The sequence below is a fragment of the Trichechus manatus genome, unplaced genomic scaffold, assembly GCF_000243295.1.
Source record: "Trichechus manatus latirostris isolate Lorelei unplaced genomic scaffold, TriManLat1.0 scaffold00151, whole genome shotgun sequence".
Classification (NCBI taxonomy): domain Eukaryota; kingdom Metazoa; phylum Chordata; class Mammalia; order Sirenia; family Trichechidae; genus Trichechus; species Trichechus manatus.
The window spans coordinates 4,288,926-4,305,566 of NW_004444087.1; the positions used below are offsets into that span (position 1 = coordinate 4,288,926).

General features: G+C 51.1%; 2 protein-coding genes across 2 annotated transcripts in view; one reads left to right on the forward strand and one right to left on the reverse strand.

Annotated features, from left to right (window-relative positions):
- The window catches only part of CUNH7orf50 (chromosome unknown C7orf50 homolog), a 135,083-nt gene that overhangs the window by 59,644 nt on the left and 58,798 nt on the right, over nt 1–16,641 (forward strand). The window lies entirely within an intron of this gene.
- GPER1 (G protein-coupled estrogen receptor 1) lies at nt 5,816–7,138 on the reverse strand. The gene has a single exon (XM_004385970.2). It carries the CDS (start codon nt 6,908–6,910, stop codon nt 5,816–5,818), a length of 1,095 nt encoding a protein of 364 aa, XP_004386027.1. The 5' UTR covers nt 6,911–7,138.

A 16,641-nucleotide genomic window follows, 5' to 3' on the forward strand; every position in this document is an offset into this window, starting at 1 on the left:
TGGACCCAGTAAAATCCACGTGACATTTTTTCTACTCATAGATCATCCCTCTAGGATCACATATTGCATTGAGTGGTTATGTCTGTTTGTTGTTGGTGGGTGCCATCCAGTCGATTTTTGACTCATAGCAACCCCATGTGACAGAGTAAGACTGCCCCATAGGCTGAAATCTTTACGGGAGCAGATCACTAGATCTTTTTCCTGTGAGGCTACTGGGTGGGTTCAAACTGCCAACCTTTCAGTTAGCAGCCGAGCACTTAACCACTGTGCCACCAGTGTTTATGTCTTCATGTCTCTTTAGTTTCCTTTAGTTTGGTACAGCCCCTCACCTGTCTTAGTCTTCTATGACAGTGACATTTTTGGTGAATCCCGGCCCCCATCCATATTTTGGGTTTTTCTGATGATTCCTCCTGATTGGATTCAGGTTACGCACCCTTAGATCAGGCCAGCGATGTCATGTCCTTCTGGAGAGGGGGAACATCATATCTATGGGCGCACTGTGTCCATTTCCCTGTACCAGGGACGCTAATTGTAGTCACCGGAGTAAAGATTGTGCGATTTCTCCTTGTGCAGTGAACAAGCACACGCCCTGCGCCTCTCACGGCGCCCTCGAGCGGAGCAGCCATGCAGGCTTCTCACTTGCCCTTCTTGGCTGTGGAGCTGCACAGTGGTGGCTTTCTAACTCCAGCACTTCCTCCACCTTTGCTGGTCAGCGATCAGCAGGACTGTTCCCCCACTCATTCATTCATGCATTTCTATATTTGTTATTTTACTTTGTTTGGCTTATTTATTATTATTTAAATTATATTTATACCTGTTTATTATTGAAATGAACTCATGGATTCTTTTTTTTAATGTAAATTATAATTTGTACTCTTCTTAATTGTTTTGGTGCTCAGATTGTCCCAGATTTGGCCAGTGGGAGCACTTCCGGGTGGCTCTGGTGTCCTTTTGATGTGGTCCCATCATTTTTTGAAGCTTTTCTTGTCCTTTGGCTCCAGAGCTCCTCTTGTACCTTCCTGCCTCACTCTAACCCCTCCCCCTTTTGTAAGGTGCCCTGGTTCTGTTCAGAGGGGACTGGTATCAGAGACCAGGACTTGGCACCAGGTGGGCCCACAGTGCTGACATCTTTTCTTCTAGAACCTTTGGGCAGACAGACCTAGGGAATCTATACAAACATGTGCGTGTGTGTGTGTGTGTGGGTGTGCGCGCGTGTGTATGTGTTTCCATACACATATGAATGTGCACATACACACATCATACATTCTCACTGTACGCATACACATACATATACTTACACTAGTGCACATGCACTGTAGGTAGACATACACGTCCACGTACACATTGTTGCTCTAGAAATCCTGGGTTTAAATCAATACCCCTGGTTCCCGCCCTTTCCCACAGGGTTCACTTGCTGCCCTCTGCCCCTCTGTATCTGCACCCCCTTAACATCGTGAGGACCCCGGCTCCGACGGCATCCACACAGTCAGTAATTTGCTCAATTCTTGGTACAAAGACCAGACCTCCTAAGAAGGTTTGCCAGTCATTCTGCCCCCCACCCCTCCCTCTAAGACCGCAGGTACACGCGGATGAGTCTAATAAGGTGAATGGTACCTGTCCTCACCAGGGAAGAACACGTAGTCTGGGAGGGGAGGAAGGGCTATGTCGCCTTCGTATAATCAAGAGTTAATTATTAGCACAAAGAAAATGATGGAGTTGTACTCTGTGCTAATGTGCTGTCCTGCACTTACAGTTATGCACTTTTAAGTGGTTTGTGGGATTCAGAAAGCATGAGTTCGAGGGGAGAGCTGGGTTACCAGGAAACAACAAAGCAATTAAAATGCTTTGATTTTATTTTATGGTGTTCCTTCCCAGAATAATTAGATTAGTCACAGCTCTCAGACAAATGCTTTTCGAGGGCATGTGCTTGTGCGAGTGGGGCAGGCTGGCACCGGAGTCGCGGCCCCCTGGTCTCGACTGTCTTATACCCAGTGGCTCGCGATGGATCTCAGGGTCAAAGGAGACTCCAGTGGGTGCCAGGTTCTCAGAAAGAACTCCTCGCTTCTTTGTGTCATTTGTAGTGTCCCCCTTGTCACTGCCTGCCCTACACCAGCCCAGTGCTCATTGGTGGTCTCTCATTGACCCCAGAGCAGCTCCCCACCAATCTCACAGACCAGGAAACCAGCTCTGAGGGCTGGTGGCAGGGGCTGCTGTATAGCCCTGTGCTGCCTGTGCCTCTGGCAGCGCGAGCAAGGGTGCCCCCAGTGAGATGGCTGTGTGTGCAGCCCGGGGAAGTAGGTGACACAGGAGACAGAAAGATGCTCTCAGGTTTTCGAGGGCTGCCTGCATATGCAGGAAGGACAGGCACTCTGCGACCTCAAGGTGGACCAGGACCTGGGGGAGCCCCTCTGTTCTGCTAGGGATGGGGGCTGCCTGAAGAGGCATGAGTGGCTCTGCCCTCGGCTGGTGTTTTGGGTCCTTGGTCAGATATGGTTTCCACCCAGAGGCCCAGGAGGAGGTTTTCCTGGCACCCCTGCACTTCCTGATGCAGCTATGGGAAAGAATCGAGGCCGTGGCCTCGTTGGACCCTGATGCTCAGGGCACCTCATCTCTACACAGCTCCTGCGAGGTGGGGTCTGGCCTGATGGACCCCAGGGGCTGCCTGCGGAGAGTACAGTTGAGGAGGAACGTGGGCTTGGAGCTTGGAGACCCAGGCTCATTTCCTGTCAACGCAGTTCACTGTTTAAGATTTTGAGCATTAGTTTCTTTATCTGTGTGATGAGGATAATGTGCCCCTCACAGGGTTATGTCAGGACTCAACACTATAACACACCCCTCATAGGGTTACCGTCAGGACCTGAGACTAGGTCTTGTTCATTCTCCTCCACACCCCAGGAAGGGTTGACCGTTAAACATATTGGGTCTCCAGTCTCGGCACGTCTGTAAAGCAGCCATCCAGTGCTACTTCGCACTGGGACAGGAGCAGTGATGGCATTGGTGGATGCCTCGGTGTCATTGGGGGTCATTGGGGGCGCTTCAGTCCCACGCCACACACTGTGATTCGGAGCAGAGGCCCTTCTCCTTCTGTCGACGCTGAGGTCGGGGGACTGCACACCCCACATGCATCTTGTAAAAAAGTGTCTCCATTGAGGTTCACAGCCACAGCGGTGGGCTCTGCTCCTGACAGGGGTAGCTCCCAGGGCAGCAGCACTGGGGCAATTTCCTGTCCTGCACTTAGACCCGCTCCCCCAGGAACGCAAGCGTGGTGTTTGTGCCCTTTGTGGGTGTCGTGACTTAGGGAAGTGCTGGAGGCAGGGGAGGAGGGGGTACGTAGAGTCTCTTCCAAGAGAGCTGCTCCATCATCTTGATGCTTCTAAGTACACACAGGTAGAGGCGCCATGTCCTGAGGACGGCGCCACATGGGAACCTTGTCTGACCGTGTATTACACCCCTGTGACCACCCCCCTGACCACCTCCGTGGATACCCTCATGACCACTGTGACCACCCCCGTGGGCAACCCCCTGACTACCCCCTTGGATACCCCTGTGACCACCATGACCATGCCCACCATGACCACTTGACCACCCCTTGGCTGCCCCCGTGGACACCCTCGTGGGCACCCCTGTGGATACCCCATGACCACCCTGTGACCACCCCAGTGACTACCATGACCACGCTGTCACAGGCCTATCTGCTGTGGGAACTGTCCTGAGAAAATCTGTTATTGTCTTGTCCTTGGATTGAGTTGAGCTGTTTATTTAGAAAGCAGGTCTTATGCCAAGTTCAGGGTTGTGTAAATGCAAATATTTACTTGGGAGGACACTGCTTCTTGGAGATTAGCACCTGTGGTGACTGGGTCAGAGGGGTATGCGCCTCCAATGGTTGTCCGACCTGGCTTCCTCTCCCCAGAAGCACAGTTGCTTCCAGCATGAAGGGCTCAGGGTGGGGGGTGGGGAAGAGGCCTCTTTTCGGTGCACAGCATCATTGCTTTTAGCCTCAAGAACGGGTGAGCCTGTGTACTGGGCTGGGCAGCACCCGCAGCACCCTGCTTAGTGGGCTCATTCCTCAGCAGCCTCAGCCCCAGCCAACCTCAGAGCCCGGGCGGCCGGACGTGGCCTCCAGGCGTCAGATGGGCTTCCTGTCACCCCTGAGCTAGTCTGCACAGTCGTGCCATATCCATGACCATCTAATCTCTCCCTAAATGTTTTCTCTAAATTGGCTCACCTTTTTCTTTTGATTTATAAAGGAAACTTTGTCATTATCATAAATTAAAACAAAACCCAGCATCATAGCTCTATATGGAAAATAGCCATAGAAACTATCAAAACTAAAAATGGGGTTCATGTCTCATCACTTAGAAAGTTTCTTGTGTTCTCCCAGGGAGACCTTGCCCGAGGTCCCCACCTGGGTTGTTGCATCCTGGCTAATTGGTGGCAGGTGGCGGGCCCTTTCAGGGGACAGCCTGCACAGGTGCAGGGCAGCATGAGCAGTCCTTGGGACCCCTAGGGTCAGAACAGGCAGCCCTCACAGCTAATGCCCATGAGCATGGTGGACTGCAAGATACCACGTGGAACCTTCTAGAAAAGGGGAGTCATGTTGTGCAGAGTGGGGCCTGTCCTCTGCTTCTGTGGTAGAACTTGCTCTGGGACAGAGGGAGCATGGCAGGGGGGCCAGACGATATCTGTTGGGAGTCCGAAATGCCAGGCTCGAAGAGAGAGCCCTGGCTACGGGTGTGCCCTGGCACTGGGGAAGGGGAGGCTCTGCTGCTGTGCTCCACCTGGGCCCCACTCTGCTCAGGGCGACCACTCAGAGAGTGGAGAGGAGCCGGCAGCTGCCTGTGTCTCACTGACAGCCTCACCGTCTGTGGGTTTCACACCGTAAGGAGCAGTTTACACCGTTACCACCATCGCCCACTGCTGTTTTTGTGGGGGCACATTTTGTGACCAGACACCCCTACTGCTGTCTGAATGGGGGCACACTGTGTGACCAGAAACGCTGGAGCCGTCCATGCAGTGTTCACTTGCCCCCCCCCTGCCAGCTCTCACAACCTTATCCCATACTAACTTAGCTGCAGAGACTGTCGCACACACACACAGCGAGCAAGTTAGCATCTCAGAGCAGGAGGAGAGCATTTCACTAGAGAACCTTGTAACTGACGCAGCCAGTTTACACACGTCCTGACTCATAAGGTGGGGCAGGGTGACCAGGAACGTGGCTGATGACCATCTGAGAGACAAAGAACGATCAGTGTGTGCACGAGCGAGGGGCTGCTCTCTCTTTCTTTTTAATAGTAAACTTGTCAGCATGTACATTGTAAAGTACAAACCACAAACATGGAAAATAACTGTTACACATCTGAGCTTCTTCTGTCTCCAAACTTCACTTTTCCCCTAAGATGGCAGATTCCTGGTGAATTTCATTCACAGACCCCCTGCTTCCTCTGTCTTTGCTGGTCATCAGTATTCATATCACTTCGGGATGCTGTTCATGTGGACAGGAGCAGAGGGCCAGCAGACGTCCAGTGGCTTTTCCTCACCAGGTTCAGATGACCTCCATGCCAGCGTTTGTGGGTGAAAGCAGCCAGTGGGCAGGCAGTGCAGAGCCAAGAGAGCCTCCATGCAATTTCTCTAGTGACCAAGGGCCGCTGGCTGCACGGCGCTGGCCGAGGCACTGCGGAATCCCCGGGTGCTCGGACTGAGGTGGCAGCAGGAAACGTCCTGCCCCACCTGCCGACCTGCCCACCTACCCACCTGGCCCAGCTGCCCGCACATTCCCATTGTGCACAGATGCATCTTGGGGGAACCCTCTGGCCCTTCACACTGCACTGCTGAACTTCGCGTCTGACGGCTCCGTGCTGTCCGGCATCACCGACTTCAGGGCAGCATGGCAGAAGCGGTTCAGGGCTGACATGTTTGTCTTCTGCTCGATGTACAGCCTCAGCTTGTCCCTGAAGGTCTCCCCGAGAAAGCTGTAAATGAGGGGGTTCAGGCAGCTGTTAGAGAAGGCCGCGAGGTTGACAATGTGGCCGGTCAGGGGGTAGGCATGGCGGAAAGACTGCTTGCAGGAGGATGCCTCCGCCTGCGAGTGCTGCAGCAGGTGCACGCAGATGAAGACATTCTCCGGCAGCCAGCAGATGAAGAAGACGAGGACCACCGCAAAGATCATGCGTAGTGCCTTCTGCCTCCGGGGCCGTAGGCTACGGTGTCGGTGCGCGCCCACAAGCACCCGTGCGATGAGCGAGTAGCAGAGGCCGATGATGGCCAAGGGCACGAGGAAGCCTAGGGTGACCTCCAGCCACTGGACCTCCCGCATGTCGGCGAAGCAGAAACAGGCCTCCTCTGTGTGCTGCAGGTGCACGGCTGTGAAGGGAACCAGCGTGGCTGAGGCCGAGGCCAGCCAGATGAGGCCGCAGCTCAGCCGCGCATGCTGCTTGGTTCGGAAGAGGCTGGCGCGCATGGCCCGCGCCAGGGCGACATAGCGGTCGAAGCTCATCCAGGTGAGGAAGAAGATGCTGCTGTACATGTTAATCTGCAGAAACAGCGACATGAAGGTGCAGAGCACAGTGATGTCATAGTACTGCTCGTCCAGATTGAACACCTCAATAAGTGAGTCGGCCACCAGGATGAGGTCAGCGGCTGCCAGGTTGATGAAGTACAGGTCAGGGATGGTCATCTTCTCGCGGAAGCTGATGTTCACCACCAGGATCAGGATGTTGCCCACAAAGCCAATGGGGAAGAGGAAGATGGTGTAGAGGCAGGAGAGGAAGAGGCCGATGACGTACTGCTGGTGCTCCTGCAGGGCGCGTGAATGGTTTGCCAGGGCCACATCGTCCAGCAGGCGCTCCGCGCCCAGGTCCGTGAGGGTGCCGTTGGGGATGGTGGGCTGTGCTGTACCCAGGTACCCCTCCATGTCCGTGTCTCCGCCCCACGGGACTCTCAGGACTGGCCGGAAGGCTCACAGAAATCCGTCTTAAGCAACAAATCCATCTTTAGAAAGAAAGGTGGTTTTTTTGGAAGTGAGTCAGACATTTGTGAAATCAAGAAAAACTTGGCACAAGTAGTGTGTGTAGCTATCTGGGCTTGTTAATTGCAGAAAGTTGAAAAAAACTGGATGTGGTGGTTGATGTCCCAATGGAAAGACTTTAGTTGATAGCTGACTGTGGCGCCTTCAGTGCTCTTTGGTAGCCTGTTCCCGGTGACCTCTAGCCTCCTTGTCCAAAGCTGCCCCTCTGGGTTCCCTCGTTGTCTGGGGACCTGGGGGAACAAGCAGAAGGGGGTTAGGGCTGGGGATGCCTCTGGTGGGTCCGTGCAGGGCCATATGGATGATGGGAAAGCGGGGCTTTGGTGGCACTCTCTCAGAGACAATGATCACTGAATTGAAGTGGAAGGACCAAGTGTAGAAAAGGTGCCACTGTCTCCTTCTAGGGCCCCATTGTCTCTCAGGCTACATTGGAGCTGGTCAGCGAGCTGCTGGCCTCCTGTGTGGGATGCTTTTAAAAAAGCGAAATAGCAGACTTATGAGGTAACATGGGTGTGAAAATCTTAGAAAAGTACTGTTTGTCCAGAGAGGAAGTACAATGTAGCCCATCATCGTTGGAAAGAGAAAAAGATGGGGAGGAAAAACCAGCTTTCTGGAAGGTGGTGGATATGGAAAACTTTGTGGGAACTGGGGCAGAATCTCTTCTGCTGCAATAAAATCGCTGAAAGAAATTTAGCCCTTTGCTAATCCTAGTATTGAGTTTGGGTGCCAAAAACAAAACTGTCTTTCATGATCTAGAATGAAAAAGAGAGAGAATGAGGAATAAAAGTAGTAATTATTTTAAGAAATGATATTTAAAGTTTTATCCAGTGTTTTAACAACTGATTGTGAAGCCTGGTGTATTTTTTGCAATGCTTTTTGTAACCCAGAAGCTGGGTAGAGAAAGTTGGGATAGAGGAATCTTCCAGATTTTTGTTTGTTACAGAGGGGTACAGGAAGTGGCAGTTCATCCCCCCGTGGGCGGGGTTCATCAGCTCTGCTGGAAGCGGGTTTCTTGTCATTTGGTTTTGCCATGCTCCCCAGAGTTCTCTGTGGAGTCAGCCCGAGATTCTCAACCTGGGGCAACTGTGACCTCCCGGAGGACACTTGGCAATATCTGGAGACATTTCATGATGGCCAGGGCCAGGGTGACTGCTGACCAAACACCTCACAACACACAGCACACTCCCAACAAGACCGAGCGGCCCGGGGGCGGGAGTATATGAGTCTGTCACACTGGCATGAATCAGAATTGTCTCCTCTGCGGGTTTTCATTTTACCCTCTAAGACCATGAGGAGTCATTTGAAAGTGTTGCCAGACTAGACTGGAGATTTTTTTACCTATTGCTTGCAAATACTGCTTAAAGAGAAAAAAGGAAGAAAAAAAAAAAATTACTGCTTTGGTGTCAATTATGGTTGTAAAAATATCCAATAACCTTTGCTTAGCTGGAGCTGACAGATGTGATTTTTATTGTTATTTTGCACTCTTTATTCACCTTTGGTAGATAATGCTGATTGAACCAGTAAATGTCACCGTTCTCTAGGTCTCTTTGCAGCATCTGTGTTTAGCCTCTATATTTAATCTCTTTTAAAAAACTGCTCAGAGCATTTATTTTGTTCTTTAAATGTAAAAATTTTGGAAATGATTAGACTACAATTTTAGAGGAAAGTTTAAAAGGTGAGTAAAAGCCCTCAGCATATATTTGTTCTTTGTGCTTGTTAAATAAACTACGAGGGGAAACTGTTAACAAGCCCGTCCTTGTTACAAGTGGAGTCATTGAATCCTGGGACAAACTCCGTTATTCTGTAATGGTCTAACAGAAGGATATAGGAACCATGGATGAAATTTACTTCTGACAGAGGGTCCTTGTTAACGTTGGCCTTGAACTTACACATAGAAGGCTGAGCGTGGAATAGATTTCTTCAGCTTGTCCAGGTCAAGGAAACAAGCCCACACTCTTGTTGGATCTGTTGTATCGTAAAGGACTGTCGATGCCCCTGTTGCCCTACTGCTGGGCAGCATTTTCATTGAAAGCAATATGACATAGAGCCTGGAGACCTTATTTTCTACAGTGAGATGTATCCTTGCTTGAACAGAATATGACAGGCTACTGGATGGTATTATTTCGGCATGCGTTACAAGACATGTCTACACTCTCGGCCTCCCTTCTGGGGTCACACCGAAAATCTCAGAGCGTTCGGCTTCCTCAATGGGGAGTGGTCACCCCTGGCAGTCTTCACGGCTGTGCTGCTGCTCTTACCAGAGGGCACCATGTCCACTCATGGCAACAAAGGAGCAGCAATTAGCTTAAACTTATGGCAACTTACGCGGAGCCCCTGCTCTGCCAACCTGGACTGCCTCCCCCAGCCCCCATGGACATGACCCATAGGGGAGGGCGTGTCTTACCTGCTCGGCCCCCATTGCTGCTCCGTGCTGGCCGCTGGCAGCCCGTGTTCATGGTCCTGGGGCCTCAGCCGGCCTTGGGGGGCTTGCCCATGCCAGAATGCAGGTACATCTGCAGTTTCCCAGTGAGAGGGCTCTGGACTGCCAGGTGAACTCAGCCTGTAGGATGGTCGTGGAGCATCTTGGGAACAGCAGGAGGAGAAAGACCCCGACTACTGCAGGGAGCCTGATGTGACAGGCCACCCTCAGAGTGTGGTTCTGCTCTCGGGTCTGCAGCCTCCCTCCTTGCTGGGGTTTTATAGGCTCCCAGGCCCCTCCCGAGTCTTCTCCAGGGCTGGGCGCCTCCTCTCCTGGCCAGCATTAACCACTTTTTTGCTGGCCCTTTTCTGTCACACTTTGGTAACAAGTTAGCCCCGCTGAACATGCTTTTATGAGTTTCCAGTTTAACTGCTTTTCTTTACCTGCTGGTACAAAACTTTTTTAAGTTTAAAGGGATTGTACTAGATACTGTTTATCTTTTAGATAATAACGTATTCATTGAAACTTAAATATTCTTACTTGTTTTAGCAACTGACTGGTTTTAAAACTAAACACTACATTTCATAAATTTAGATAGTAGCATGTGAGTAATGCACAGAGAATTTAATTATGAATTTTACAAAGACACTTAAAACCTAAGAAGTAACAGACATTTTTGGCAAGTAAATTGGGTATCAAAGTAGTTTCTCTGCTGTAAACACTAACCTTCCCCTTCCTTTTGCTCAAGAAAACATCCGTGTGTTGGCGAAAGACTGAGGGGCCCGTGCCCTGCCCCGCCACCCTTCGCCCGCATAACGAGCTTCAGGCTCCCCCCAGGCAGGCAGAGTGAATGAGTGAATGGATCTCCAGGAAGTAGCCTCGAGCTGAGCCCAGCACATTCCCACGTACCCCACCTGCCAGTGGTTAGTGTCGCCAACCCCGGTGCAGAGAGGCTGGAAAGGCAACAAGGGGCAGACGGAGTCCCTGGCGGGGGTGAACTTGGGCCAGCATGGGGCCTAAGGGCCAGGCTGCTTGCATCTTGAGCCAAACAGTGCCACTTTCATAAGGACCTGCTGTCTTCGTTGCTCTCACTGGACTTCACCTGGGTCTCTTCTGCCGCTCTTTAGTTTTGGAAGCAGTAAAACTGAAATTTCATTGCCGCAGCCTTGAGGAGCCTGTGGGAGCCATTGTGTACTCCTCCCCAAAGATGGTCTTCATGGACTTGATCAGCTGGGGAGGGGCTTGATCAGCCCAGGGTGCGTGCCTCGAGTCACCTGACTGGTCGCTCATTCCAGGTCTTTTGTTTGTAACCAGCCTGCTGCAGACGAGTTTCAAGGTGTTCCGTGTGATAATAATTTAAAACCTTTTTAATACGTGTTTTGGAAAATACACATTTTTGCAACAGAGACTTCTGTGTTACATTTTTTTATGGAAAAATACTACCATTCAGGGTTCCTTCCAGCTTTAGATATTCTTCGATTCTGATATTGTAGCTTTTATATTTTATTTTTTAGTGACATGATAAAATAAATGAGGCTAGTTTTACTTTGGACGTATCTTTGGCCAGCTATGAACTCAAGATGATTTCAACATTGGCAATTCCCGAGACACTGCTTTGAAAGAAATGAGTCATGAGAAAACATGACTTTCTTGGATGAAATACATAAATGAAATTAAAAATCAAAACCTTGAGATCGCCAGGACATGTCGCCTAAAAGTAGCACCCACGACTTCCTCAGGGTAAGGCAGAGCCTTGGCCCCCAGCCCACCTGAGTGCACTCTGGGGGGCGTTAGCCATGAGGGCTCACAGGGCAGATGCGTTCTGATTTCATGCTTCTGGCTTACTCTTAGCGTCAGACAGCTGAACTGGGACCTCACGGTCTAGGATGCAGCTCCTTGTCAAAGCACTGGGGTTTAGGTAACTCGTCAACCATCGCAGGACTAGTTAGTGTCAGGGACAGGCCCAGACTTCAGGGGTTCCCATCCACTGCACCCTAGCTCATGTTTACTGGGGCAGGGGGAGGAATGTTGCGCTAGAAGTGTTTGTGAAGCTTAAAGAGCTTTTGTAAGTGCTAAATGAACATGTAATATAATGAGCGCTTACTCTTGTGCTGGACCCCTGTAAAGTGCTAAGAGCCCAGTGGGCGGGACTGCTGGCGTCTTATTCATCTTATTTGGGAAGAGGGTCGACTTAACTGAGGCCCCTGCTCCAGTTCATGCCCTGACTGCTCTCGGTTTGCTTCACTGCTGAATTTGATTTCTTTAAGAATTAAAAATAAATTAACTTCTATTTCTGCACATCCCCAAATAGGATAAGTGGAGGGAACATCAGAGGGAATCCAATCTGATCAGCTTTCACTTAGATTTGCAAATACTGGATAGTGCAGAGAAAGCAAAACTACTGAGAGAACAAGGCTGCCCAGGGAAGACGGTCCCTCACACACACCTGGGTCAGGAGCTGCAGACCCCAGCACAAATGGGGACGGCCCCTCACACGTATACCTCAGTCAGGACCTGCAGACCCCAGCCCAGGTGAGGTGGGCTCTCACACACACCTGGGTCAGGACCTGCAGACCTCAGCCCGGGCCTGGGGCTCCCCTGCCATCCTGCATTCTGCCAGCACCGCAGAGCTTCTCTCTTCTCCCTCCCTCCCTGCCTCACTCCCACCCAGCTCCCTTCTGAGGCATAGAACTGTCAAGGCACTTCCCACAGGTAGCCAGGTGTGATGAGAAGTGACATTTCTGGGTCCTTCTCAACTCTTCTCGGATCTAAACCTCCCCTGACTGTGGGGCCCTGCGGGTGATCTGAATGTATCCTGGTCTTGGGCCTTACCACATCCAGCCAATTCCAACTCCACTTTGCATTTGTCTGCTGTGTGATCTGAGCCATTCACTTGACCTTCCTGAGCCTCAGTGTCCCCATCTGCAGAGTGGGGCTGCAGGGGTGGCTTATTTATGGAACTCGGCAATGCATATAGATGCCTGGGCCTCAGTGCCCTGTAAATGCCGCCTTCCCATCTCTGTCTCTGCCTCTGGGTGGGGCTCTGCCCCCCCTCACCGCAACCTCTCGTGGAGGCTGCGGCTCTCGAGGTGTGTCATCGCATTAAGGATGGTTAGGGCGTAAGCAGGTCCTTTGCCTGAGATGACTGCCAGTGACCTCGGCTCATCTGTCCTTTGCATCTGTTCTAGGGAGATGGCGTGTCAGTGAGAACTACAGGGCTTAGGGCATGACCTAGTTCACAGTGGAGACATCAGGCCATTCGAGTAAGACATTTTAGAGCTGTTCTAGGATGGAAACCAAGCCAGATGTGTGTGGCAGTGGATGGGAAGAGGAGAAATGTGATCCACATAATAATGTGAGCCATTAGGAACCGGTAGTCCTGAATTTGAATTGGAAATATTAGTATAAACTTGTGTTGTATTTTACCTCAAAATTCATGCATACACACATGCACATTCATATACTTCCCAGCTCTGAACCAAACCCATTGCTGTTGAGTGGATTCCAAGTCATAGTGACCCTATAGGACAGAGTAAAACTTCCCCATAGGGTTTCCAATTCTGTAATTTTTATGGGAGCAGACTACCACATCTTTCTTCTGCAGAGCAGCTGGTGGGTTTGAACCACTGGCCTTTCAGTTAGCAGCCTAGCACTTTAACTGTTGTGCCACCAGGGCTCCTCCAGCTCTGAAAGGGACTGGAAATGGCCAGCCCAAATTCAGTGAGCACCCCTAGCACCCAGGGTTGTCTGTGGTATATGGAGGAGTCCCTGGATGGTGCAAATGATTAAGCACCTGACTACTAGCTGAAAGGTTGGCAGTTTGATTGACTTGTGAAAGGTCACAGTCTTGAAAACCCTATGGAGCAGTTCTACTCTTGTCACATGGGGTCGCTATGAGCCGGAATTGACTGGATGGCACACAACAACAAGATGGTATATGGTGGTGGTAGTGGTGGTGGTGTTAGTGCCGTCAAGTTAATTCTGACTCATGACTACCTTGTGTGTGCAGAGTAGAATTGCTCCTTAGGGTTTTCAAGGCTATGGAATATGGTATATGGTTGTTGTTATTAGCTGCCATTGAATCAGTCCCTGACTCGTGGTGACCCCATGCACAACAGAACAAAACGCTGCCCGGTCCTGCGCCGTCCCCATGATGAGTTGGAGATTGGACCCTTGTGATCCATAGGGTTTTCATTGGCTGATTTTCGGAAGTAGATCACCAGGCCTTTCTTCCTAGTCCATCTTAGTCTGGAAGCTCCACTGAAACCTGTTCATCATCATAGCAACACACAAGCCTCCAGGGACAGACGGGTGGTGACGGTGCATGAGGTGCATTGGCTGGGAGTTGAACCCAGGTCTCCAACATGGAAGGCGAGAATTCTACCCCTGAACCACCACTACACCCATGTATGTGATAATCACGTGGAGTTGCCACGACTCAGAATAGACTCAGCAGCAACTGGTCTGGTTTTTTAGTTTATGATATGTGGTAGTCTGTGGTATATGGTAGTAGAGGTATATTCATTTACCTCATCTCTTGTTGGTGTTCACTTTGTTAATGTTTTATTTTGAAATGATTCTAGACTTATAGAAAAGTTGCAAAAATAGTAGAGTTCTTGTGTACCTTTCACCCAGCTTCCCCTAATGTTGACACCTTACACAACCATTGGATAGAAATTAACATTGGTGCATACTGTTACCTAAACTACAGATCTTACCCAAATTTAACCAGTTTTCCACTAATGTCCTTTCTCTGTTCTGAGACCCATTTAATTTGCTGTGTCTCCACTGTTTCTTTTCAGTATGTGAGAGATTTTTCATCTTTGTCTTTGCTGCCCTTGGCCCTTATAATGAGTACCGGTCAGTTATTTTGTGGACTGTCTCCCCACTTAAGTTTGTCGGAAGTTCCTTGTATTGTAGTGAGGCTCCGCATTTTTAGTGAGCACCAGGTTGGTGCTGTACCTTCCCAGGGCGTACCATCAGGAGGTACCATGTGGATGCGCCTTATGATGGCAGAGTTGACTTTGACCACTGATTGAGGTGGTGTCTCCATGGCTTGTCCACTGAAACGTTACTGCTTTTCCTTTTGAATTAATTACTGTCTTGTGGGGATACTTCCAGACCATGCAGAAATCCAACTTCCACTACTGGGTCTAGCATCCATGGTGGGTTGTGCCTGCAGCAGTTATTACTGTGGTAATTTTCTATTTCCTTCATTTCTTCAACATTTATAGAGATTCTTGTGTGAGGAAAACTGTCCTTTATTCAGTTGTTCATTTAAATGACAGACTGTTATTTATTTAAGTCAGTTTTTGTATAGTGTCTTTATTTTCAATGCCCTTTTTTTGTTTTTTGTCATTTGGTTAGGGTAGGGTAGAGAAAGATACCAACCAGTGGTCAGACCAGACTAAAAATGGAGTTTCCCCCCACCCTCCCCCACCATCTGGGAAATTTCCATCCAGATAAGACATATGTCTGGCTGGCTTTGTGTCCTTGACTTGCTGGGTCTCCCTTAGATGTGACTGTGGCCTGAGGCCAGGTATCACTGGGCTTTTTGTGTAAGTGGAGTTGACACCTGAGAGCTCATGAGTGCCTTCCAACTAGTCAGGTTTGACCAGGTGGATGTGAGGCTCAGCACATGGAGAGTTTCTTAAACACCGGAAGGTTCTTTCCTGCCTGTTTTCTTATGCCCAGCAGCCTGGACTCAGCCCTGGCTTCCTGCTCCTTTTAAGGAGATGCTGCCGAGGGCCGCTCCCCTGTAGCACCTCTAGGCGAGGCTCTCCTGAGCCCTCAGAAAGGCATACCTGCAGGGCTGGTGGAGGAACAGGGTCTCCAGGGATGTCATGCAGCTCTCTCCTCAGCAGCATTCACGAGGAGCTCATCCTGGGGCAAGCCAACGGCCTCCTGCAGCTTCACGCTGGCCCTGTGGAGCGGCGTAGCACTGTAGAAGAGCTGGCAGGCAGACATGGTCAGGGCAACGGTCAGCACAATGGGCATAGCCAAGGTGGTGTCCCTCTGGGGGGGCAGCGCCCACCAGGCCCGTGTGACCAAGAGCAGGACACAGAAAACCAGCTCCAGTAGGAGGGCCGGTCCAAAGCCCAGGCTGAACGTCACCACCGGCTACTCAGGCCAGGCAGTCAGCAGGTCCATCTGGCACTGAGTGGTTCTGTGCAGCTCCCTGGAGGTGCCCAGCAGGGCCGCCACCCCAGGGAGCTGCAGAGGGAGCAGACCAGGATGGCCACCAGGGCTCGGGCTGGCCTCAGAGACCCTTGGTCACCATGGGCAGACAGGGTGGGGAGCCTGGTAGCAGGAAAGCAAAGAGCATGGTCACCTGGAGGTCCTGGGCGTTGAAGCAGCAGGTGCTGGCGCAGAAGGCAAGGACCCTGCAGTCCAGGTTGGTGGTAACAAGGTAGTCTGGCCTGGTGACAGCCATCAGGGACAGCAGGCTCACCAGCATGTTGGTCATGGTAAGGTCCAAGAGGAATGTCTCCAGGCTCCCCAGCCAACTGCACCCTCAGAGGAGTTGAATACCCCCGCCACCAAGCCCAGGGGGATGAGCAGGGCCAGGTACACATGTGTGAGCTTTGAGATGATGCTCTGCAAGGCGATGACATCCTCCGTGGCCAGGGACACGAGGCTGGGGTATCGTACCCACTATACATGGGCAGACATCAGGACCAACTCTGCTGACCTGTAAGGAAGCAAACCTACAGGGGTTACTGCAGGCTCCGTCAGGAAGGCCAGCCCGTGTGGGGTGTCGGGGGAGAGGGGGCAGTGACAGCTTTAAAGGAGGGACTTTCCCGAGAGCCCAGGCAGAGATTTTAGGACAGGGCTGAGTGGGGATCAGGGCCTGTATGAAGTGTCACTCGTAAACTCAACTCAGATCTGATGGATTGCTGGTTGGGGGAAGGGGGGAAGTACCTTGGGGCGGTGGGTGGAGGAGTGGGCAAGGCCTGGGAGTGGTAGGCCAGGCTCCGGAGTCTCCATTTAATAGCTCCCCGCATGGTTCCAAGACAAACTCAGGGTGAGAGCCGAAGGGACAGTGGGGTCCCTGGTACTCTGAGGGTTGGGAGGGGAGATGTGAAGCCACAGTGGTATGAGAGCTTTCCTAGCATTTTAAGCGTCCTCTCCATCCTCGCCCCACCCCTAAAGGAACCTCACTCATTCAGGTCACTGCAGGTACAGCCCCATCCAAGTGTGG